This window comes from Leptonotus elevatus, chromosome 6 (assembly GCF_054856555.1).
Source record: "Leptonotus elevatus isolate MCC_2025b chromosome 6, RoL_Lele_1.0, whole genome shotgun sequence".
In the NCBI taxonomy this organism is placed as follows: domain Eukaryota; kingdom Metazoa; phylum Chordata; class Actinopteri; order Syngnathiformes; family Syngnathidae; genus Leptonotus; species Leptonotus elevatus.
Window position 1 is genome coordinate 26889478 of NC_141244.1, and position 26058 is coordinate 26915535.

General features: G+C 45.3%; 2 protein-coding genes across 3 annotated transcripts in view; both read right to left on the bottom strand.

The window, feature by feature from the left end:
* rprd2b (regulation of nuclear pre-mRNA domain containing 2b) overlaps positions 1 to 16085 on the bottom strand; it is a 20585-nt gene extending 4500 nt beyond the window's left edge. Inside the window, exons 1-10 of one of the 2 annotated variants that reach the window (XM_086077354.1) lie at positions 15862 to 16085; positions 6823 to 6952; positions 6536 to 6723; positions 5397 to 5449; positions 5186 to 5312; positions 4900 to 5075; positions 3800 to 4079; positions 3479 to 3712; positions 2708 to 2878; positions 686 to 2627 (exon numbers count right to left, since the gene is read on the bottom strand). In XM_086077354.1, the coding sequence (XP_085933480.1) occupies positions 772 to 2627; positions 2708 to 2878; positions 3479 to 3712; positions 3800 to 4079; positions 4900 to 5075; positions 5186 to 5312; positions 5397 to 5449; positions 6536 to 6723; positions 6823 to 6952; positions 15862 to 16057 (3411 nt within the window). In that variant the 5' untranslated portion in view covers positions 16058 to 16085 and the 3' untranslated portion in view covers positions 686 to 771. Of the gene's footprint in view, positions 1 to 685; positions 2628 to 2707; positions 2879 to 3478; positions 3716 to 3799; positions 4080 to 4899; positions 5076 to 5185; positions 5313 to 5396; positions 5450 to 6535; positions 6724 to 6822; positions 6953 to 15861 lie in introns of both variants that reach the window. The other variant, XM_086077353.1, reaches the window with a different exon arrangement.
* A 709-nt stretch (positions 16086 to 16794) lies between these two features.
* Positions 16795 to 22605, bottom strand: prpf3 (PRP3 pre-mRNA processing factor 3 homolog (yeast)). Its single transcript, XM_086078330.1, has 17 exons — positions 22435 to 22605; positions 21967 to 22119; positions 21150 to 21280; positions 20882 to 21061; positions 20703 to 20780; positions 19846 to 20090; positions 19655 to 19773; positions 19225 to 19412; positions 18978 to 19144; positions 18725 to 18807; positions 18468 to 18611; positions 18299 to 18398; positions 18114 to 18227; positions 17921 to 18039; positions 17553 to 17630; positions 17422 to 17477; positions 16795 to 17338 (listed from the first exon to the last, which is right to left on the bottom strand). The coding sequence occupies exons 2-17, from the start codon at positions 22109 to 22111 to the stop codon at positions 17189 to 17191; spliced, it is 2097 nt and encodes a 698-aa protein (XP_085934456.1). The 5' UTR covers positions 22112 to 22119; positions 22435 to 22605; the 3' UTR covers positions 16795 to 17188.
* Positions 22606 to 26058: the final 3453 nt, after the last annotated feature.

Sequence of the window (26058 nt, forward strand, 5' to 3'; positions counted from 1 at the left end):
AGGTGTAAATCTCTCCCATCATACCGTTCTTCAGACCAAAAAAAAAAAAAGTATTCGTTTGCCCATCCCTAATTAAAATACATCATTATTTCCTCTTAGCCATGTGCTGGATTAAAAACGAAACAAAAATGAACAAATAAAACCGACATCCGGCGTTAAATGTGCGTTTCCAAGGCCTCCATCACAGTAACGGCAAGTTGCAGCAGTGAGCATCATTTACAAGATTTGGAGAGAGAGAAAAAAAAAAAAAGTCAGTCAGTCAGTCACACGTTTATATTTACAAGCAAGTCGGGAGGGACAGGCGGGAAGAGAAAATTCGTAGTGCGAGGAGACAAGCGTTATTTACATCAGGAAATTGTGAAAGTGACTTCAAACACCGTTGTGCGGCAGTACACACATTCATCCGTTCAGGAAAACGCAACTTTGGAACAAGTCGCGTTTGGCGACTTGGAATCGGTTCACTTTTTTTGTTTTCCTGCGTAGTAAATGAGAGCTTCCATGAAATATACGAACACAGTAAGGAATTAAAATAAGATGTGTAGCCTCTATGCTAGTTTGATCTCCCAAACTGTGTCTGGAGATAAGCTTGTACAACACGGTGGACTAACCATTCTTTGAAGATTTAATGGACTACGTACACACAAGTGTTATGATTCAAAGTAGGTAAATATATCTAGGCTCATACCAGCAAGGCAAACACACACTGCGGTGGCGTTAGGCTAGCGCCGCTCGCTCGCTCCCTCAGCAAGCACGTCACACAAGTGGGCCGCTTCAGTAGCGCGGCTGGAAGGGTCTCTTCTGCCCGTGGAAGGGGCCACCGGCGAAGGGAGGGCCAGGACGCTTGTTGCCGCGGAACCTCCCGCCGCCCGAGTGCTGGCCTCGCTGCGCAGGTCTGTGCAAGTTGGGGCTCGACAGCAAGGCTGGCCTTTGAGTAGGCAGCGCCAGGAGGGGCACGGGACTGGGGGGGTGGCTGCGGGGTTGACCGCTAGGACTAGCTGGCGGGTTCTGCCCGGGGGCCGCGGCGGATTGAGCGAGAGCTCGAGCGGGCACGCCGTCCACCGCGGGGGACGGTGGCGTCGAGGGGGACGTGGGCGGAGGGTGCAGCTTTGGGGGCTCCTTCACTCGGCCCAGGAGAGGCGGAGGCGGGCCGGGTGCGCCCGGGCGGTGGATAGGGGGCGTGTGGCGGGCGGCAAAAGGCTCCTTGACTGTGCCCGGACGAGGCAGTTTGGGAGGCTCGCCTAACAATGAGAGGAGTGGACGAGGCGAGGAGCGGTTGACCCTGGGGCCTCCTCGCTCCGGACCGTCGCGTCTGCCTTGCATGCGGTCCACGGGTAATAAAAGGCCACCTACCATGACGGCGGGGGGCAAAGAGGGAGATAGTGTGGGAGACATGGGAGGCGGGGGAGGTCGAGGCATAGTCGGGGGTGCGCCAAAGAAATGGGGTGAAGGAAGGGGCGGGTGCAAAAGGTGGGAAGGGGGAGGAGTCTGCAGACTCTCGGCATGGTAAAGCATTTGGAACGGAACTTGGGGTGGGGGGGGAGGAGGGAGCGGGTGAGGGAGCGGGGGAGGGGGAGTGGGGTGAGTGAGGAGATGGTGCGGGGGCGGCATGGCGAGAGGCAGATCCCCACTGCCCCCCTGGCCAACGCTAAGGGGAGGGGGGGCGGCCGAATGAGCTTCCATGTACTCTTCCTCTTCGTACCACATCGACGCCCCCGACCGAGCGCCGGCCCCTCCCCCTCGCCGAGAGTCTCGGCCAATCACGCGGATGCTCTCCACCGTCTTGATTCTCTCTCCTGCGGGGGGCTGGTTGGAATAGCCCACGGTCTGGATGGGCGCGCCCTCGCTACAGGGGGAAACGAGGGTCTCAATGCGGTGGTAGCCCCCGTTGTCCTTAGCGTCCCTACCTGGCGACTGGACACCTTTCAGCTTGTCCTCTCTTTTGCCACTTGGACCTTCCTCCGATCCCGCGCTTGCTTTTCGGGAGCCAGCCGAGAGTCGACGCTCCGCTTTCGCTCTGGCGTTTCCGTCTGCCGTCACACCCTGACTGTGTTGTGCGTCTTTCTTAGCCTTGGCGAGCTCGCTGCCGGGCGCGGACGCCGCCTGCTTCCTCTTAGCTTCGTCGCTTCTTTTCGTACCTCCGTAGCGCGAGGAGGCAAAATCGCCGTCATTGTTACTTCCCGACGGCGTGATCACAGCGTCCCAGGGTTCGCTGCGATATGCCGTGGGTGAAAGGTTGTTGCTGCCAGAGGACCCCAAAGACTCGGGCGCGCTCCCGGGCGCGTCCATGATCTCGTCTTGAGTGGGGGTGCCGGCGCCCTCGTCTCGCACCGGGGTCCCGTCCACGCCGTCGGGACTGGCGTCACCCAAGGCCAGGCTGAAACCGGGATTACCCTGCAAGAAACTGTTGATTTTAGATTCGAGACTGGGAGGAGAGACGGCAGCGGCAAGGCGGGGAGGCGGGGACAGCTGACGGTTCTTTTCCCAGACTCTGTTCCTGCTAGGCGTGTCTCGCTTCAGACTGTTTCCCACTGTGGATTTGGCTTTCGGGGTCTTTGATGCTGCCGTTTCTGGGCAAGCTCGGGCGGGCTGAGCGGAGTTTGTCACAGTGTGCAGGAGCGAGGACAAACCTGTAAGAAGACCAGGAAAGTGATTAAAAAAAAAGAAGTCATTTCTAACTTTGTGACAGAGTCCAAATACATTTGGATACCTGGTGTGTTTTTCTTGGACAGAGCGTTCAGTATGCCAACGGGTGTGATGTCAACACGTGACAAAATGCTGGCAAGCGCCGGGCTCGCCGGGGTGGCTTTGGAGGCTGCGGCCTGGGCCGACGGGGTGCTGCTGGGTGCTGCTCCTGCAGCTGGGCGGGATGAGGGGGTTCCTGCTTGCACGCACAAGAGAGGACAATTAAATGGTAATCGTCCGTGAAACGCATCAAAATAATCATTTCGCCATCCACTTTCTTTAGCACTTGCTCGGTGCCAGCCAATTACAGGACATTTACACAAACAAACAAACCATTCACGCTTACACACACACACACACACACGCGCGCTTACACACACACACACACACACACACGCGCGCTTACACACACACACACACACACGCGCGCTTACACACACACACACACACACGCGCGCTTACACACACACACACACGCGCGCTTACACACACACACACACACGCGCGCTTACACACACACGCGCGCTTACACACACGCGCGCTTACACACACACACGCGCGCTTACACACACACACGCGCGCTTACACACACACACACACACACACACACACGCGCTTACACACACACACACACGCGCTTACACACACGCGCTTACACACACACACACACACAAACACACACGCTTACACACACACTTATACACACACACACACACACACGCTTACACACACACACACACACACACACACACACACACACACACACACACACACACACACACACACACACACACACCTGTGTTCTTCATGGCGGCTGTAAGTGAACTGAGGATGGAGCTGATCTTTCCCAGGTCCACCTTAGCCATATTGACTCCCAGAGGAGTGCTCGGCGTTTGAGAGGCCGAAGTGGGCGTGGCCGGGGTTACCGTGGCAGCGGCGGCTGCCTTTGACGCTTTGGTAGGTGTGCTCGGAGTTTTGGGGTCTGCGTCCAGCTTGACAACAGAAGGCGACATCTCGTCCGTCTTGTCACCTGCTTATGCACATCGCGGAGAAAATGTGTTTTCAGTGACGCACGACAAGTCAGCTGGCAAAATGACGACGCAACGTGCGGGCTGACCAGCCGTTGAAGACGAGCGCTCCTCTTCGTCAGACGCGTCCATGTCCTCTCTGCTGTCGCTCGGCAGGTCCCCTTCATCCATGGCCTTGCCGTCCAGCTCTGGGTCCACCTGCGCTCGGGCGGCACCCATCCCTAGGAAGGGGGAGTCGGAGCCGGTGGGGGAGGGCGCGTCTTCGGAGGGTGAGGGGATGGGCGAGTCTTCGGGCCCGGGTAGAGTCGACTTGAGGGAGTCCAGTTTCCTTTTGAGACTGGCCACACGGTTCGCAAAAGAACTGTATGCCTGCGCAGGTGCACACAAAACTGTTAGGTTAGGCCTCGGTGGCACTCATTCACTAGCAGCCATTTTAACTGAAGCAACCCCCTTCGCTCCCGGCCAGTTTACTGGATTTTGACTGATTTTGCAAGGCCCACAGAATATTGAGTTCTATTGCTATCAAAACATTGAACCTACCAAAAGAAAGATTAGAGTCTCTTCTTTCATCAAGAAAAAAAAGTATATATTTCTATCTGTTTCCGCATGTCAGCTAAAGGATCATCTGTGGTCAAAAAAGTGTGATTAATCTGAGGCAATACACGATTTAATGCGATATTTTTTGTGATTAATTAATTAGTTAACGCTTTAACTTTGACAGCACTTATTAGAATATAGCTAAGTTTCATCATTATTCACAAATCAGTTTAAAACAGTGGGGGAAAGAGCCTTTTTTGCAACATGGCCCTGGTTGATCTCTTATACTCTGCTGCCAGCTGCTGGACGATTTTGTAATAACTACCATTTCTTCAAGCATTCGCTTTAGGTCAGAGGCTGCTCTAGCATAAATAAATAAAAAAGTTTAAAAAAACATCTAAATACGTCTTTGGCAATACCATGGCAATATTTAAAATAGAACATATTTATACATTTTCAGGAGCAAATTAGTTAAGTTGGCAGGTGACTTGAGCTAGGCTGTTGCGTCACCGTGACCTCTCTCCTGGCTCTGCATTCCTATCAAAAGCACATTCGAACCGATTGATTTGGCCGAGGAATCCCAAGATATCAATTTCAAGAGAACCTTTGCACCGGCAGCTGGGTCGAGCCTCATAACAGAAGGAACACTCACATTAGCCACAATCTTGACCTCCTTGTACTGCGTGTCGTAGAAGATGTCAGCGTTCTCCAAAGCTTCCAGCAGGGGCGGGCCCGTCTTTAACTCCTCCTCCAAGAAGCCCACAAACTCCTGCAGCTTCTGACTGCCGTCCTCAAAGTCCTTGGCTAACTTGTTCCCTCCCGCCTTATCTGAAATCCGTTTAGGGTTGGAACACGAGAAGAAGAAAAGAAAAAAAGGCGTAAGACTCCATTTGGAGACCATATGAGAATGGAACGAATGTTGTTGGAAGAATTTGAACCTTTCAGCCGCTTGAGAGCGTCTGTGCTGCAAATGTCCAGCCTGAGCGCAGCGAGCTGCTTCTCCCTGAACTCCTCTTCACCAACGGCCTGTTTGTGTCCCGACAGCTGCTCGATAAGCGAGCTGGACTAAAAAGGCACAGACGGAGAACCAAACAATTTGACGATGTCTGAGCACTGGAAACAAGGCATCAAGCTTTGCACAAGACTTACTGCAAACTCTTCAACGATCTTGGACTTGATTGCAGCTTTGGTCTTGGCTGGAGCTAAGCATTCAGAAATGTATATTAAAAATCGGCCCTATGCTTAACAGTGCAGTTGGCAATAAATGTTACAATCTGCGTGTGCTTTGTGAATGAATGAAATGCTATGCGTTTGCTCTTTTTAACAAGCCTTTAGTGGATTCAGCCCTCTGTTAGGAAAAATTGAGCACGGATAAAAAAATCTCAATCAAAGGCAATAAACCAGACCCTATCGCTTGTTTCAAAATACTGTAATAACTCGGGGTGACAGGCGATTACAATTTTTATTCTTAATTAATTGCATGACCTCTATAGTTAACTCAAATTTTTTATCTGTTCTAAATTGTCTAAGTTAACATAAAAGTGGGGGGAAAAAAGTGTTAAACTAAGAAATATGGGTGCATCTTTTAATCATTCATACAGTAATTTCATAACTCATAGAATTGAGTTAAAATTAAAAAGATGGATTGTACTGTAAAAAAATAAGTGATATTGATTTGTGTTGGTCATTTTTCGACCACTAGATGGCATAATTGCGTTTGTAAGACGGTGACGGTGCATTTTTCTTTTCATATTAAGAGCTCTCTGATCTTCAACATGAAGTAACTTGTGAAACTCTGCACAATATTAAAATTGCAAAATACAACTTGACCCCAGTCTCCACAAATATATGCATTATTATTTAATTTATTACTGCGAAATTTTGACGTGGACGTGTCTGCTGCGTTGCAACAGGAATTCCTCCCAGTACAGACTTTTCAAGTAAGGGGCGGTCATTAATCATGCCTCTCCAAAAATTAATGGCGTTAAAGGAACTTTAAATTAACGCACTCATTTTGACACCCCTAGTAAGAAGTATAAAACCACATACAGCCAAAACAATAAATAAATAATAAGGTTTATCAAGTCTCGACATACAAAACTGGGAAGGTAACGATATCCAAACATCACAATCCGATACACATCCCGCTATGAACACTCGATACGATAATTAGCATCAACATGTTGACATTCAAGAAGCAGTTGCGCTGTCTGCTGAAGCTCGTGTGGCCGTTTTAGGAAGTGCATGTGGGGCCCGCCCAACCAAACGCGTTCGTGCTGCGCGCTTACCAGTCACAGGTGGCGTCTCTTTTCCTTTTTCCTTTTCCTTCACCTTGCCTTTTTCTTTCGGCTTCTCGCGATCCTTCTCCTTCTTGTTCAGGTTGCTTTTCAGCTGGGTGAGGAGCTCCTCAGGGTACACGCTGCGTTCCTCCCAGATGGACAAGATCCTTTCCACAGATTTACGCACCTTGGCGTCTCTGACACACACACACACACACACACCAACAACGCATTTAAATTTCACTCATCAGGAGAGAGATTTGGAGGACGAAATGAAGAAGAAGTTGTTGGCTCACTTGATGAGAAGGGCAGCATTCGGGAGAACGTCAGCAAAGGCGGAGCGGAACACGACAGCGTTCTTTCGTTTGCAGTTCTGTATGACATCATTCGCCAGGTAGAAGAGATTCAACCGATGATTGTTGTCGGCTGAAAGAGGAAACACAGAAAGGCTTGGAAATGTAGAGACAACAAATGGATTTTCATTCAGGGATTGTAAGGCAGAAATTCAGCCATTTCCGAAGCCGCAGGTGTTTGAACGTTACCGCACCGGGTTCCGTCCCGCTACTTTCTTTTCCATAATGAGGGCGCAAATTGTCTCGCTCTCGTTCTGTCTCTCCGACTGTATTTGGACTCACTTGGTTTGGTTTGCTCTGCCTGACGCTCATGCGCTTCCTTTATAGTGCGCCCCCTTGTGATCTGATGGATAAGCCGCACCTTTGTATTAGCCGCAGGGTCGAATGCAAGTGAAAAAAGTAGCGGCTTACGGTCCAGAAATGTATGCACTCAAATTATGTCAAACATTAGCGCTGTCACTATCAAATATCTTTTGAATAGATTATTCCATTCATTAATTGAATACAAATGTATTTTGATATAAAATGTATTGCAAAACTATTTAGTTTCATTATGAAACAATAATACCAAATAAACAAGGATGAAACAATATCACACAAGAGGGAATGATGATGTACATACCAATTTTTTTTGTTTGTTAAACAGAGCACTTGTGGGTGCTGATTATTGAGAAGGGCGAAATTTCTGGACTTCGGGTTCAATTACATGTCAGTAAAAAAACTTCTTTTTTTTTTTTTTATAATAGATCGAAAGGTACTGTGATGTTTTTCCGTTGTTTGTAAAGACAACATTCAAAACTGACGCTCGAGGAAGCTGAGGACCGCAGCCAACCAGGAACGAGCGTGAAAGCAGTCCACCAATCAGGAGTGGGGCTTCGCACAGCCAAATTTGCATATGCCACCGCAGATTGGCTAGAAGGAAAATGTGGAGTCTCCACCCAGAAACGTCCCGGACAGGCCATAAGAAATCCGGTGGACTAGAACTTGAAACTATTATTTTTTTTCTATGAATTGATTATGATTCAGTTCTAGTTTTGTCCATAACATGTCAGAAAAAAATGAGAAATGTCGCTCATTGTTTCCCAAAGTACAAGCTGATGTTTTCAAATGATTTTGTCGATCAAACACAATCCGTCCATTTTCATGAAGGACTACGAATGAAGGCCAACGTTGTCGATGACGTGACTTTTTAGAGACCATAACATGTTGGTCACATCCTTGTGTTGCATGAACAAACAAACAAACCGAGTAAATTGTTTACCTCTGAACTGATGTAGTTGTCATCTAAAAAAAAAAAAAAAAAAAAAAGTGTGTATAATTGATTGCTGATTAATTGCATCTTGAAACAACAAAACCAAAATGGCGCACACCATTTGGCTAAAACTTGAGATGGCATGAAAACGACATCACGATTAATGTGACCCAGATTAGAACAAAAGGGAGTCATTTTCTACTCCTTTAACTTTTTGAAACTGACAGCTACGTCTTATTTACGCAAAAACACTTTGTCATGAAGTGATTTTTTTATTGTTTGGTCTGCCAGAAAACAAAGTAAAGTACGAGCAGATGTTTGCAAATGAGGGGCGGATATGAAACATCAATCCATCAGTGCGTCACAATGCAATTTCAACGGGGGCACGAATGCTATTTTTAGACCGCAAGGTCACGTGACTTCAGCAGCTTGAACCGGAAGGAGGTCAAAAATGAAGCCGGCTCATTGACGAGCAATGCAAGTAAGTGCTTGTTTTGTTGGGGAAAAAACATGCCGAGTAAACGGCTGTAATGGAACTTGCAGAAACGACTCCAGACCGTCCACATAGGAAGGATATATTCTTTATTCGTTTCCCGAAGCAAAACTGAGAGGGATAAATGTGAATGGGGATCAACTTCCGGACGTCCAAAAGAGCCGTTGAACGCCAGCAAAGCGAGCCTTTCACCTTCATATGGAGTCAACGTTTTGTTGGAGGCCACGCGTGCTCCTTTGACAATCCTAACCTTTTACCACCGGCCACCGCCGCCCCGAAGAAGAGCCAAGCGGTTTTCTTTCTTTTTATTTCTTTGCCGTTTGGCCCGACCCCGACTGCCAGACCATAAGAATGAATGACGAGGAAAAATGCTAAAATGGCTTTGCCACAGTTGTTCAAACCCGTCTTGCTTACTGCCTGATTTTTTTTTTTTTTGCTTTATGAGCAGCAAGGATTTAATAATTGAAAGAATTGAGGTATCGCGAGTTTTGCTGGTTGTGCCCAAGCATTTCCGAGTAGAATTGCGATCGCTACACACACAAAAAAAAGAAATACTAATTGACCCCCGACAGCTGGCAGACGCGGACAAGCAGAAAGGACAGATGTTGAAGCGTATGATGTTAAAGGAAGGATAGCGTGACAGTTGCATAGGACGATGTTTTGAGGGGGAAAAAGAAGAAGAAAAAAACGTTACCTCTGGATCAGGTCGGCTCTTGGCATCGTCTTTTTCAGCCATCTACACTCGAGCCATGTCCTTAATTGAACATTAGCACGTTCTTCGACGTCTATAGCGGTCAATTTGGCACCGGCGATATCATTCTCGGACAGAATTCGTAGATTTAGCGCAGTAGACCGTTTAAATCCGTTCGGCATGACTGGCCCGTCGAGTTTGACCCCCCCTCGCGAGACTCACGAATATTAATGAAGCGTGGTGACGTATATCTTGCGTTCAACAAATACTCTGAATGGATTCAACTCCTGGCCAGTGAGCGTCCGCAACAGCAGCAAAACCGGCAACAGCAGCAGTCACGATGCGAAGGGGAATGCCTTCCTTGAAATGGGAAAGATCTCTCGGGATGAAAATGCTGCAAGAACACGACAAAGCTGCGCAGTCACTTACGTTGACAGCACGCGGGCGCCGACCGTGTAACAGCCCGTGGCTAAATCACTTCGCTCCAAACAGACGCAACTCGACTCATCATTTTACCTGCAAACTGCCGCCAAGTCTTTGGCAGTGGTGTCAAACTCCGGTCCTCGAGGGCCTGAGTCCTGCGTGTTTTAGTGGTTTCCCACGCTCAACAAAGCTCGTTCGTATTTTAGCTCGTCAGCATTCTCTGCAGGAGGAGCCTGATAATCATCCTGGATTCCTGATCATTGAATCAGGTGTGTTGGAGTAGAGAAACCTCGAAAACATGCAGGACTCAGGCAACTCGAGGACCGGATCTTGACACATGTTGCCATAGTGTCGTGGAAAACCAGGAGTTTAAAACGAGACGCTTCAGACACTCAAAGCACATGAAGCAAAATCAACAAACAACACGCGTCACAAGCCTCCGTCCCGCGGCTCGCACACGCATGCGATGGTTGGAATTCCAGAGCAGGAATGGAGACCTTTCACATTTAAACCAGTTCGGTTCCGATTGCCGATACATGGGAATCGAAACCAGTACTCAACGGTACCAATTTTAGGTACTTTTGTGCCAGTATGTGTGGTTATAAATGTGAATTTATTTAACAATGAAATACCTTTTTTTTTGCAATTCAACATTTATTTTTAATTATTACAAACGATAAATAACGAAACATCATTAAATCAAAACAAATGAGCCAAAGGGGGAGGAGTAAACTTAAAACTTATAACATTTTGCCAGTATAGAAAAGCGCTATATAAATCCGATGCATTATTATCATTATTATTGTAACTCAACTATAAACGATAGAAACCAATTACAAAAACAGCACGAAGCTAAGTTGGAACGAAGATAAAAACAAAATTTTGAAAAATGCAAGGGCTGCCTCACGGCGTGCAATGAGTTCCAAGTTTTCCCGCTCAGGCCAGCATTTGGATGTGGCGTAGGACTCCAAAATGGCGGCACCGGTGTAGTGGCCACAGTTATGTCAAAACCCCGTCTCGTCTTAATTGTGTAATAACGATCAACACACACGACAGCCACGCCGCTGCTACCAGGTGGGATTATATAATATATCACATAATCATTATTAACTATTTAAAAAAATGCACATCAAGGCATGCTTGGCAGTCCAGCGTCAAATGGAACAATTATTTTCATTATCGTGCATGCACTTGGTTGATTTAAGTCACAGGTGTCAAAATCCAGTCCTCGAGGACCGGAATCAAATGATCAGCTCATCAGCAAATTCATTGAATCAGGTGTGTTGGAGGAGGGGAATCCTCAAAAACATGCAGGACTGCGGCCCTTGATGACCGGAATCAAATGATCAGCTCATTGAATCAGGTGTGTTGGAGGAGGGGAATCCTCAAAAACATGCGGCCCTTGAGGACCGGACTTTGCCACCTGTGCTGCTCGGCGCTATTTCCCAGCCATGTGACACGCAGAGGTTGATGTAAACAATGAACATCATGTGATTCAGCAAGCTGGCGTTCATTCATCCATTTAGCCAGAATTCGTTGATGGAAGACATTTTCAAGTGCAGATACGACGACGTGACGACACAAGGCAGAGCACGCCAAGACGGGACGCGTTCTGGCTATTCCGAATGAACCGGTTACATGACGTTGATTTGGACTGGCAAAGGGAATCCGGCACACCACCTCAATGGGGATGAAATTGCATTCAAATGCGACTGAGGGGTTTATGTGGAGCATTTTCAATCCGTTATTGGCGTCATTCTAATGGGAAGACACGGCTGCAGGTAAATGCAGGTTACAGGTATCAGAAACGTCAAACTGCTCTTTGAAAATGTATTTATTCCTTTTATTACTGGAAATATCTGAAACTATTTGGTCATGCTTTTTATTTCCATTGATATCTTCTTTTTGGCTAAAATATGCAGGCCTTTTACATTTGATCATTTTACAGAGCTGTACGACTGGACACATTTTGAATTTTCAATGTCACTTAAAAATAGGGTTGGGAGATATAACCCAAAAATAAAATCTTCATTTTTGGGGGTCATTCGGGATGATTACAATTTGAATCTAATAAACCCAACATTTATTTAAAAATAAATAAATATACTGATTCTCAATCGGTTTTAAGGTCAACTTAACTTTCAGTTTGTGCTTAAATGCCACATTTAAGTGTTTGGTAGCTTAATTTGTAAACACGTCTTGTAAAGCACCCACCCAGCATTTTGCCACTTGTCCAAAATGACAACTCAAAATAACATTTGGATTGTAACAGAACATAAAAACAGCAGCTTTCAATAATCCAGAAGAAGACAAAAGTATATTTATTGATATCAATTTGCTAAATTTCATGATTTAGCTCATTTTCAACGATTCAATCTTGAAATGGCGATTAATTGAATTAGCAGTAATTGGATTTATTGACAAGCCCTTCTTGAAAATAAAGTGAGAAACGATAATCAGTCATAGTATATTGCAGTGTTTCCCACACTGTGTTAATACTTGGGCGAGCCACCCAAGCAAATTAGCCACCCCCCAAGTTTTCAAGAAAATGTACTAAAAATATATTTATTTATTATTTTTTTTTATACGTGTTGCGACAGGATATACTGCATGCAACGTTAGTTTGCCGTCACAGGACTGAGACCCACCTCCCGTCCACCCACCTGAGTAGATTTCAAATCTGTGGGAAACACTGTATTGCATTTTTTTTTTATGAAAAAAGTGAAACTATTTATAACGTGGTATTTATTGTGATATAAAATGGCTTATTTTGTGATAAAATGTGACCCCCCCCCCCCAAAAAAATAGCTCAGCACTACTTCACAGCAAGGAAAAAAGTGGTCACTCAACATTAAAGGGAATAAATGTATATTAAAAAGGTTTTTAAAAAGACCACTAGAATTGAATCCGACATTTAATTGGTTATCGGAATTTGTCTGCCAAATTTAAGAATCAGCATTGGCCTTAGAAAAAAGAAAAATAAATCACCATCGGTCAATAACAAATTACTACAAACAAATCATCTGCAAAGGATGTAACAATTTAAGTTAGCATTTTGCTAACGGTTGTTGATGTCACTGTGTAACCTGCATTCTATCAAACATGAAGACAAGCAAACAATACATGAAATAACAATCATAATCATAATAATAATACACGGGATTTATATAGCGCTTTACAATGGAACGGCTACATTATTCGTGCACTCACACATTCACAATGCGGTGACGTTAAGCGACTTAAGTAGCCACAGCTGCCCTGGGGCAGGCTGAAGGAAGCGTGGCTGCCAGGGTGCGCCTACGGCCCCTCCCACCACCACCAAACATTCGCACCTTCCATACACCAGTGTGAGTAGCACTGGAGGCAATGTGTACCAAGTGCCTTGCCCAAGGACACGACGACACATGACTCACCCGGAGCCACGAAAACATTACAGATAAAAAAAAAAGGTAAAAGTCTTCAAATGCCGCCAGCATTAAATGACCACATTGATTGTTAAGCATTGGCTAAATAGAGAGACAATTGAAAACAGCCCAGAGATGACAAAATGCCAATAAGCCATATAAAACTAAAAATGAGTCCGAAAGTGAAGTTTCGTGCAAATACTGGAAAGCACAGCAGGGGGCGCATGAAGATGGCAACGCGGGAACGAACACAGCGATTAGGAGTCTGCCAGCGCTTACGTTTGTGGCCTGCAACATTTATTCCAGTAAGCCATTCATTTGTCTATCATCCCCCCCCCCCCAATTTATTCAGATAAAAACGTTTTCCATCCCTTTTTTTCTTCCAAAGCATCCTCGATGGAATAATCAATTCTAAAAAGATTCATTAGTGACAGGCCGAGTGTGCATGACCTCAACATGACATTTCCTTTCTTTCGACAGCAAACGAGCCCAGTGCTTCTGCTGTGCCGCCATTTTGTTTCATTGCTTCGGGACATGATGAAGTCAACACAACTCACAGAATGATGGCGTATCCAATTGATTGACGACCCTGTTAAAAAAGCTCTTCAACGACGAGTCGTTTCAGATCCCCCCCCCCCCCAAAAATGACGCTGCATGAGCTCAAATGGACGTCGCTCACCAAAGATGGCCACTTTTTGACTAACAGCTTCGTCAGCATCCGCTGGTCTTCTCATTCCAGCGGCTCCACTCAAGGACAACAACAAGGATGACGTTCTAATGAGGCTCGTCGTGAACAACCCAACGCGTGCCGTCTAGTCAGCGGCAGGAAATCCAATCAAAACAGAATCAACTACTTGATTTGAAGTCTCAACACGCCTGCTGCGATTGCAATTAACTCACATCCTGCTTTTTGGCAAATTTAATTGTTAAGAGACCATTCTGTGGAAGAAAATACTAAACAATAAAGACAACCAACAAAATATCAAATGATCATTCTTCCATCATATAAGAATGAACATCAAAAATAAAATAATCGCAATGAGTCCATACTCGCCCCCTTTTAAACATTTAACATCTGTTACTTTTTACACTCAGGCCACCATCACAGACTTGTGCAGCTGTTTTTAGAACGATGCTAGCCCGAGTTGTGATCATGTGACCATAATGAGCCAATCAAACCTTTTGATACCGGAAGAGATTTGCAGGTTCGAAGACGCGGCTTGGCTTGTTCCAAAGTTCAGAAAAGAGTTTTTAAGAATGTATGGTGGAATACGTGTCTTTTCTTCCAGAAGCCAGCTCAAAACTGTTGCCAGAGCCTGACTTCAATAAAAAGCAGGAACCTTAAGCAGCGCTTCCAAACGAAACACACGCTTGCACAAACATATCCGCTGAATTCAGAGGCCAAAAATCACAAGATAAGCAAAAGAGAGCAAATGAACATCTGCTCCGGGGAGCTTTTGATTTCGGGAAAACGAGAAAAAGCATTTAGCAACGTTCCCGCTGTAAAGGAAGGAACACGTTTTTTTGCTGGCGTTATTTGGCCAGGAATCGGGTGAGAACTCCAAGAACAAATTCTGCGCCAGTTAACGCGTGCCAGCTCATGCTACAGTGGTCGTACCAAAAGTTTGTTGTGTTTTTGTTTTTATTTGTTCATTTTTCCTTTCGGATAATCCCACAATTTACAACATTCCCTTTTCACATACAATTATACCTGAAGAGAGTTCAAATGTACGTACGTTTTTTTTAACTAAATTTTTTTTCTTGCCGCCAGTCGGGGAGTTGAAAATGGGCCATTTTGCTTCACCTGTTTATTGAACAATTGGACCATTATTGCATTTTATTTGAGGAATTAAGGAAATAAAAGAGGCTTTTACCGCATTTCAAAAGAGGCAAAGTGTGTCCTACTGCCTGATAACCGTGCTGTGGCAAAACAAAATCAAAACTTGCGATTGACCCATTAGCCACTACCTTCTGTGCTTTGGGGAATGTGTTTATTCCTGTACATGCACTGTTGTCCTTCAGATTGATCAAAGACGTTTGTTTTATGGTAAAGATAGGTTAGTTTTTCATGGAAAGCAAAAGCTCGTATATGACACACCACCAAAAAAACAAAACAAAAAAAAACGTTTGATATTGTTGGACAAGATGGCTACGACAACCAAAACATTTTGAAATCCACTGCGGACCTTTTCCCTGAAAAAATTCCTTGCAACTGGACCCCTCCGAATATTAATTGAATGACTCATCCAACAAATACACGCAGCCCAAATGGTGCAAAGCAGCACATAGACAAGTGCAACAACAAACATAAGCCACGCTTTATTGACGACTGTCAGCCCAAACCTGAAATATTCAGCACGCAAAACGACTTGAATTAAGACTTGCATTAAACGTCACAAAAGACGTAACGAGCAGGTAGCCGTACAGCGGCGGGACGTGTTTAATTCAGCAGTGCCCATGATTTCGTGACAAAAAATAATGTTTGGACTCGGAGGCCCGACTGTCAGCAAGCTTGCAGCCAACTGGAGGAAGACATTGGCATTAGCTTGAATAAAAACATTATTTTTCTTGCATTACGAAATTCGTTTATTCCTGGGATAATACAACACAGTTTCGTACTCTAATCCCTTGGTCAATTTGTGTCGTCTCGGGACACAATTGCACTCGAATTAGCCTTAGCTTAGCTTCGGTTTAGCGTTAGCTCGCTCGGGCTACTCACATTTCTTGATCCACTTCATCCAGTAGCGAACGACGAGACCGCTCTGCTTCTTGTTCTCAATGCACCATCCCGAGAGGCTCTGGATAGAGTCCATGGTGTTGGATATTCCTTGAAAGCGGCGGTCCAGAGAGGCTTCCAACGCAGCATTAGAGCTGCGGGCTCCGTGGCCGCTCGCAGCTCCGGAACCGGCGGCCATCTTTGCTGCTCTCGCTCGGCTGTGCTCAAGAAGCTTCCCTGCTTGGATGCGCCCCGCTGCAATGATTGGTTGAAGGACGTGCGCAGCTGCAATATGATTGGCTGATGCTTCCAGTCCCCAAGCGGGAGCGTGAGTATCTGACTTCACGCCTGCATGCAGGAGCCAATCATATTGCAGTGGGGCGTGATGGACGGACGGATGATGCCCGCGAAAATCCGACACATCGAATACCGGACACACCCCCAACTTTTTCTTACTACCGTTTAGTGTGTCCTCACTACTTCGCGGTTCGTTTATCGCGGATTTTCATTTGTAACTTTTTGTAAGATTAAAAAGAAAAACTTTAACGTAAGGTGACAATTTATCGCCATCAGCTTCATGTGCTGCCAGGGTGACGAGTGTGCACATTAGCCTATTTTCAGTAGCTTATTCTATTTTAAAAGTTATTTACTAAGTGTAACAACGAAAGTGGTAAGAAGGGTGCTCGTCGTGAGTATGCGTGTGTCTGAGACGGGGAGGGGGGGGTTGTTTAAAAATACAATATAATAACAGCTGCAGCTGTTCGTGCTCTTTTTCGAGTTTAGTTTTCAGAAATAGGCAACAAATTGACCCAAAATCACAGCCCAAATGTGTTATTTTTCCATTAATAAACTTTTTAACTATTTTTATAAAGCATGTACAGCAATTCTTGAGCATGTTTTTGAATGTATAGGCCTTGACAATAATAACATTCATCATTAACTGAAGGGATAGACTTTTATTGACAATGTGACTCAATACACTTCAATGGTCTCATAACAGAAAAGTGTGGCTAAGCGATTATAATCTTACAGAATAATCACAACAAAAAAAATCACATATAGCAGTACCACTCACTCGCATACATACATACAAACGTGATCTGCAACATGTTCCACAAAGGCTTGGTTAAGCGTCGTCTTCTACATGTCGACCTGTCACTTCGTGTGTCCTGCAGAAATATCCACAAAAAGCTTTTATGGTGCCGAGTTCAAGTCAATCTGTCAGTCAGTCAGACGTCATGTAAAGCCGGCCAATAAGTCCGAGGGAGGGAGGGAGGGGCTGTTTTGAAGTTGTCGGACTGAGGTGCTTTCGTTCTTCCCGTTCAGGTCTTCAATCGTCCGGGCTGTCCAGAACACTCTTACTGAGAGCCAGATCCCAGTAGTGTTCAGTGCCGTGCTTCTTGAAGTGTTCCCTGGCCATGTTTTCTGTGGGACACTGCTTGAACTTCATGTCCCCAAAGGATCGCTCTTTGGCTGTGCCCTGGACATTATTCAACGGAGGACTGTCACAAAGCAGCTAATGTCCGTATTTATTTGCATCGGGACACATTGTGCGACACTCACCTCCCAAATCAACCAGCACTTGTTGTTCCTCCTGGTGTCGTCGTCGCCGTCCGCATCTGGATGCAAAAGCCATCGGACGCGCATGAGCTCCGCATATCGTCACAACAACAGGAGGCAAACGTGTCTCTCACCGTCTCTTTTGGAGTTGTGCTCCTGCCACTTGACTCTGTGCATCATGAGCTTCTTGAACTTCTTCTGAGATTTCGGGCCTGGAACAAGACACCATAGGTCAGAAGAAGAATTGAAGCCACATCATTAGGTACGCCAGCTCAATGCAATCTCGTCGGAAAACCTCCTAATTTCCAAATATGGTCAAAGTTTCAATGTTTTGTAGATACATTTTGTAAAAAAGAAAAGAAAAAAAAGCTACATTCATTTTGTTGAAAATGCAATATTGTAACTGGTCAGTTCATTGTGCAGATTCATTTCCATCTATGTAACTGCTGAGTCGGCGGTACAACAGGCCGCACAATGCCGCTTGACCTTTCCACCTGCTCACCTCCTTCCACCACAACCAAGTTGACATCTTTATGCAAAACGACGGTGCCAGTCAAGTAGAGCTGGTTTGCGTTGGCTTCCACTTTAAACTTCTTAGCTGGATTCTGCAGGTTACGGATCCTGAGCGGGAACAGCAGACTCGGTTTGAGAGTAGCAGAATATTGGATTCCCGCGTATGCGCTCCCTTTACTAACCTGTACACCGCAATGTGCACGCCATTGCCGAGATCCTCTTTCAACTTCTTCACCTTCTTTTCTTTGCGCTGCTCAGTCGTGAGCTTCCGAGCCGCGTTGGCCTCCTCGTGGGCTCTGCACAAAGACGACATCAACGAGTCAACAGCCATTCGGTTAAAGCAAGAGTGGCGTGGCGGACGACGGACTTTTGTCTCTTGGCCATCTGCGCTCTGACGTGCGCTTCCACCTTGGTGGGGTCCTGAACCGCCTCAGTGCCCAAAACTCTCATCAGGTTGGAGATGCGAACTGCAAAGAAAGGACAGCGTGTGTTCGCCGTGTTCTTTTTTCATCTCGACCAGTTGTCATTCTTCATACCTTTGGGTTCCGGTGGCGGCATCAGTCCGAGACGGACCTTTTCTTGCACTTCTTTTTGGCCTTCCCGCCGAGTCTGTCGTCTCAGCTTCTTCTGTTCCTTCTTGGTCAAGTACACGCCCAGCGTGACGGGCTTGTCCTTGTCAACTGGTGACACAAAAAGCACACACACACACAAACACTGTAACCGGTTTAGTCCTTGAGGATTACAGCAATGATGCAGCAAGTAAAAACAGACGAGTTTCACGTCATACACTTACCTGGAGGGCTAATTTGGGCAGGATGTTCCACTAAATTGGTCACTCCGAAAAGTACCACCTCGTCGAGTTTGGTTTCTGGCTTTCTTGATGGGGAAGAGGGGGGAAAAAAGAGCATCAAAATTGAACCCAAATTCTTACAAACACAGATATGTTGAAACAGTAAAGGAACGGAAAGCCTGGCGGACCACCGGGCTAATAAAATGCTGGGGGAAACACTGCGTTCAATATTTAGTGAATTAACAGAGTGTCTTACATCTCAATGTTGGTGGGCAAGATGAAGGAGTCCCACCATTCGATGTTGGGCACTTCACTGTCGCCGATGTCCTTCCTGGGAGCAATCAGGGCCAGCTTGGTGGACGCGTGGATTCCGGTCTTCTTCGCCGCCTGGGAAATCTCATTTTGCAGCCTCTCCAGCTGGGCCTGCCGGAGCAAACAAACTTTCACGTTGAAAGTGGACCGCCAGAAGGTCCCATAACGCTCCAGGTGGCGCGAAGCCCGACCTTTGTTCGAATTCTTTGAGCGATCTTCTCAAATCGGCCCTGCTCGTGGAACTTGAAGCTCTTGCGAGTCCGCTGAGGTGTGATTATTGTGACGCGGTTGTCAAAGTAGGACGTGGACTCCAGCTCCTCCCCGGGCTTCTCTTTGAGCTGCTGACGGAACTGCTCCCTCTTCACCGCCCGGATGTTAGCTGGACACAGAGGAGGAAACGTCAGGCGCACCTAATAACACACCTCCGACACGTATGTCCTTTTCAACACACTTAAAAAGAAGGACAATTGACTTAATCCGTTCCCTACTCCAGTGGTTATTAATTACCAATGAATCTGTTATTGGAATTTTTTACTGCCAAAAATTGCACTCAGCATCGGCCTAAAAAGATCCATTTAGAAACAAACCTCTGAATTCATTCGGCAGAATCTTGTCATTTACCTTTGAGCGTTGGCATGCGATGTGTCAGCTCGATCTCTTTGCCGGTGGCATCCACCGTCCTGCCCTTGTCGTCCAGAATGAGCGGCGTCGGCTTGTTCACTTCCTTCACTTCCACTTTGCTGGAAGAAGAAAAACATTTTCAGCCAACGGGCATCCAAACACAGTTTTGCGCCTCTCTGGCCGTTACTGACGGTGGGGCGATTCCCATGGCGTGAAGGTTGGCCAGAGCCACAAAGTTGTGAGGGATGGAGTTTCCCAACATTCCCAGGACGTTGGGCTTGACGGACATCTGGGACTGGAGGCGCGCCTGCTCCTCGGCGACCTTGCGGGCCTTCTCGATGGCGTCGTTCATAAAGCTGGCCGCCTGAGAGGGCATGATGGACCCGCCCCCACCGGCGTGGCCGAGGAGGCGGGACATGGGAGATTCCATTTGTGTCTGTCGGGTGGAGGAGGAAAATGTCAACATTGCGTCTGGATTTTTCACCCACTATGATCAATCCCTAAATGAAGGGGAGAAAAAAATACAAACCCCTAAAGACAATTTTCATTTGCACACAAACTTCGGCCCTGTACATGTGGACAGACAATATGCCAATAATCACAGGCATATATTCTTCATCCCATGTGAAAAAAAAGACTATATTGCTGCCTATTAAGTCACTGACTATGGCAATGTGAATACATACGAAGAAGAGCCACGTCTTTGTCCGAGTGACAATTTATTGGATTGAAGCATTAAATCATCATACAGAAAAACTCTTTAATTACTTTAGACCCAATACATTTATGAAAACATGATATGATTTTTATAAAATACAATATTACTAAGAACATTTAGGTTGCTATTTTCCTCATTAAAAAACACAACATTTTTGGTTGTGTTTTTGGGGCAAGTGAACCGTATTTTCATTGAAAACGCTTTTTGGCAATCTGACATCTCTGCTTGGTCCAAGATTTTTAGGGTAAAAAAAAAAATCCCTCCAAAATAACAAGGGTCCACTGCATCATTTAACAATTTTTGCAAATGTCAAGGACTCGCTGTGATTACCTGAGCAGGAGATGTAATGTTTAGTTGCTTCCTTCGCTGCTCAATCTGCTTTGTGGCTTCCTCCATCATCTGTTTGATCTGATGACACACAAAAGTTAGAAATTCAGAAAATCGGCAGAGCCGGGAGACTCCACAATTAATATCGTATATTGCGGATGAGGTCGGCGGCGACGGCGTACCTGCAATTTGCTGAGCATGCCCGGGCTCTCCGAGGGCTGTCCCGGAACAATTTCGGGCTCCTCCACCTCCTGAAAGCGAGGTACCCGTTTGCGTTTGGTTACCGTACCGCTGTCGGCAGCGGCAGCCGTCGGCGTGGCGCCTTTCGTACCACCCGTGTCTGTCTCGTCACTAAACGCATCCTGAGAAGCAGCCCGCCGACATGTGATTAAGCTTTCAAACCTTTCGGGTCAAAGTCACGCCATTTGCATTCAGGTGGTCCTCGTTTACCTTCAGCTCTCTCTTGCGGGTCTTTCCTCCATTTCCTTTGTTACTTCGGGAAACGCGGCTCTCCTCCAAAGCTTCGAAAAGACGCTCGACGAAACTCCCGGCCGACTCGTTCAGGAAAGGGTGCAGCTGGTCTATGAGGAATCAAGTGGGAATCGACAACTGAACTAGAACTCACAATCAACACTAAACCTTGAGTTTCCCTTCACAATAATATAACCAAAGCCGATTAAAAAAAAGAAAGCATACATTTGAGGCGAGGCATTTATTTTTAGTTAGTCTTTTAAGGGGGAGGATCCTATACGTCATCAAAAGCCAAATAATGTGCTACATTCAGGTGAGGAAGGGTACCTGAAATTCTCACAATCGCCCTCGCAAGTTGCATCTGTAAAGTTGTGAAGACTAATGCCACGTGTTAAATTGATATAATTTACGTGCGATAATGTTGTGACACATCACCTTACGTAAATGTCTCGATGAAATAAGGAGATCGAGGAGCGGCGTCTTATTCCTGCCAAATATTTCTACCTCGTCCCACCTTGCCTCTCTGTCAGTCTGAGATGAGCCTCTGCATGTTAGTTCCTTCCGTAAAAAAAATTGCTGGGTCATGTTAAGTCGTGTTATTCCAGATGCATTCCGTTCACAATAAAAGTCACGTTTGTTTTAGTAACGTAAACAACTACATAAGAAGTCGTATCCAAATTGGGCATGCTGTACTCGTGTGTCGAAGGAGAATTTACCCTTGTCCCCGCTGGGCCTCTTGTAGCACATGTGTTTAAAAAGCACAGGGGTACCAAAAAAATCCAACATGCAAGTGTACCTGTTGTTTTCCTTTTGTCCAGACCTTTCCCCACGCACTGCAGAGCCACCGTGACCACAGTGGGCTCCGAGAAGCCGAGCACCTTCTTCACGGTGCGCTCCACCCACGGCCTCAACTCCTCCACCTCCCGTTTAGGAACCGACATCCTCTCGTCTGCAAGATACACACAAACATTTACCAAAGGGGATTCCTTCCATTTCAGACGCACGATCAAGCACATTACTGGTTGTAGACTAATAAGCGCAAGTCAGTCGTACTTTAACGGTTTCGCGAGCTCAGTTTAGACACTGGGCAAACTGCAGCCATGTCATTTATATGAGAAGATGACAGTCAAATAAAAATGTGTCTCGCAAATGTGATTGACTGAAAGTCCTGTCAAGTCAATGCCAGCCGCGAAAAGTGACTATCAGGCTACATGCTAACATTAGCACTGTTAGCACATAGGACGTAAAATAGCCGCTTCGTTACCTTACAAAGTTTTTCTGTTTTCCGTGATCCGGTATAAGGACACCAGCGTCGTAAAATTAAGACAGGTCAAATCCGCTTTGAGACGTTTCTCACACAATAAAGCACGAAGTTTTCTCGACAACTCTGAGTTGAGTCGCGCGGCTTCGTCCGTTCACACAACGTTGTTGTTGAGTAACCCGGAAGCGGAAGCACTTAAAATCTTCTTCATTCGACAACTTCAGGCTCTGGTTGAGGTTTTCGAGTGGTCTCCCCCTAGCGGCAGTCAAAACAACAACCATCTTGTCAAGTACAGTATTTATACATTGCTGTACATTCACTCGTAGCCTACTACAATCATGACCGTTTGAAAAATATATATTACACTGAGTAACTGTTATAATACATATATTACTCAATTTAACATAATATATACATATATGTATATATATATATATATATATATATATATATATATACACAGACAAAAAAAAAGTTGGTAGGAGGAGCTATATCTGCAAATATAAGTTGCTCATTTGAACAGTAAAATTTATTGTTCTCAGTCAATGTAATATAAATAGAATGAAGCGTAATGCATAAAACTCATGACAAAATTGCCTTGAGGGGGTTATTCAGCAATAGCTCATTGTCATTCATTGATTCTGATTAATCAGAGTGGAGTAAAACGTAGTTTATCTATTGATCCCAGCTGTGAACATGTGATGATCAGGTGACCCCCCCCCCCCCAAAAAAAAAAAAAAAAAACATCCACACCCAAGCATTTGACTATCTTTGCGGGAAATGGGTCATCTGAGTGGCGTTAGCACGAAAGCGCGAGTGAGCCTGGGGCCACCATTCGTCTGCTACATAGAACCCCCACCACGCTCCCCCAACCCCCCCCCCCCCCGCCCCTCTTCCCTTCATCCCACCCTGTGCCAAAACTCCCAAATCACTGCACAAGTCCATGAAGTAAAAACAGAAACCAACCACTGTGTGAGAATACTAAAATGTAAGTCAAAATACAAAATCTACTGTCAGAGATCTTGTCACAGGTGTTCCACAAGGTTCAATATCGGGTCCAATCTTATTCAGTCTTTCTATAAACAATCTGCTATCTGTGTGACAGGATGCAAGGTCATTATGTATGCAGGAGATCCCATGATTTTTCTAATGGCTAAAGACCATTCTGAGACACAGTTTACGGAGATTGTGCTAAAAGAAAGGAACGAATTCAAATATTTACCCGACTGTTAAATTTATAACTGTCATACACGTGTTCGGCTAAGTTGATCAAGTTCAAGTAAGGGCAATTATTGTTGCAGCAAGCAGTCAACAACATTTAAGACAAACAAAATATAAAGAACTAAGAGCGTAGAAGGTTTAAGAAAAAACTGTGTAGACTGGCACAAGAATCAACACGACTGAAGCGCCGCCCATACTTGACGGGGAAAAAGTATATTGTATAATCAAACTTTAAAAAAATAAATAAAAAAGTTCAAATACTCGACTGTTAAATTGCTGTCATGCAAGTAAAAGGAGGCGTTGACTCTGTGATAAGACTAAAATAAAATACTTGACCGTTAAATTAATAAAAATCAATCGCACAAGTAAAAAAAAAAAAAAGACCCTTTGCTAACTGCTTCTATTGTTTTATGTGCGAAGACAAACGGATGAACTCGCACTGAAAATGCTGTTGTGTGCAGATAGACATGCTGTTGTTTAGCGATGATTAAAAAAAAATGGAGGTGTTTGTTTGAGGAGGGAGAGAGAAGGTCTTTATTTGCACAGTACTGTACTTTTGTATCAGAGGAGTCCGGCACATTGCTGTTCACTGATTGAAGAAAAAAAAGAAAAGAAAAGGCATCTGTTACTCGGGAATCATCTATTTGGAATAAAAAAAAAAAAGGGTGTCTATTTGGAATGAGGCTTTTATGCGAGGCGATGCTTTCATTTGAAGATATTTTGTCATGGAACAGCACAACATGGAAGTAGTGCACGTGTCCGAATAAAGACCTTCTCTCAAATTCTCAAATTCAACGCCACCTTTGTCATGGACCTCACATGTAGTTTTTGTACCCCAAACACCCCCCCCCCCTCCCCTTTTGCCAGCCGGCCTATTTTGTAATGACGCCAGTGCACACAAATGACAATAGGGCACTACTTCCTATAAAGTACAAACACGCACACACGGCGCGCTCACACGCATGCTCTTCTCCCCAAAACACGCTTTTGCTGTAATACAGACGTCCGAATTATTATTCCATTCCCAAGTATTCCCTCTTCACTTAATCCCAATCCATCGACTTGACGATTTTGTCATTAGCGGCGCATTAAATGAAGGCCTCGTCGCGATGGCGCCTCATTACTGTACGTCGAGTGACTTCTTACGTAAGAAGGTAATTGATGAGAAAACATTGGACCCCCCCCGACCCCCCCTCAAGTGCTGCATCTTTTTGTCTGACTCATTGCGTGTTATGCTATGTTTCATCACCATGACCCACTTTGCTGCAAGTTTATTTGACAGTAGGCAGTAAATCATCCTCTCTCCGAGGACCTCTGCTGTCTTTACGTTCACACGAGCGCCTCCGTGGCGTCTCCACAGCGTCCAGCACGTGAACGTACTTCAATCCCAAATCGGACCGTCTTCTTTCCGGCCGCCCATCTTTCACACTTTCTTTCTTTTGTACACTGTGCGCTGCCTCTTTATTAAAGGCGTGGCACACATTTTAATAACTTTCTTTTTAGGCGATTTTATTTGAGGAGGCGGTCTTTTTATTATCATTTATTAATTTATTTATATATTTTTACAAATTATGCATATGGGTAAATAGAGCTGCTGTTTGAAAAAGGGGGCGTGGCGTGGGCCGTTTATTTGAGGAGAGGCATTCATTTTTTCTAACATGAGCTTGACTGCTGTTTGTGGATTGGACGATGAAGGCGTCTATTTGACATGAGACGTGTATTAAAAATAAGGCTTTTATTTGATAAGTGGCATTTATTTATGAGTTAAGGCCAGCTTATCCTATCCTATCCTATTTGTCGAAGTATATATGGGCGAATGGTGCTGGACATGTAGCTGATGGGAAAAAGAGAGGCATCTATTTGAGGTGAGGAATTTATTTGAGGGGATGCCTTTATTTTTGTAACATTATGTGTGACATTAGCATTGGACTTTTCTGTTTGTTGAGTGAACATAGAAGGAATCTATTTGATATGAGATATATTTGAAATACAACTATTTTTTATTTATTAAGGAATTTATTTGATAAGAGCAGTTTTATTATTTATTTTTGCAGCTGTAATACCTGTTTGTTGAAATTCATGTGAGTGAACTGCTGATTGAAAAACAGACACATTTATTTGAGGTGAGGCATTTATTTGAGAGGAGGCCGTCATTAGTAACAATTTTAGCGTGTCCTAAATTGGAAAAAAAGAGGCTGAACCCATTTATTTGGGCGAGGGTGTTTAGTCGAGCATAGGCCACAATTGCGTGGGCCGGGTGTTAAATGGCGTCGTGGGCACGACACAAGCGGGCCGAAGAAATGGAGGATGTTCTGGCAGCCCTGTGGCGCGACTTTGCTCCAATTAGGGCCATGTTGTCACGAGACGTGCACGTGCGCCCTTGAAGAGTGGGAGAGCCTCCTTCGG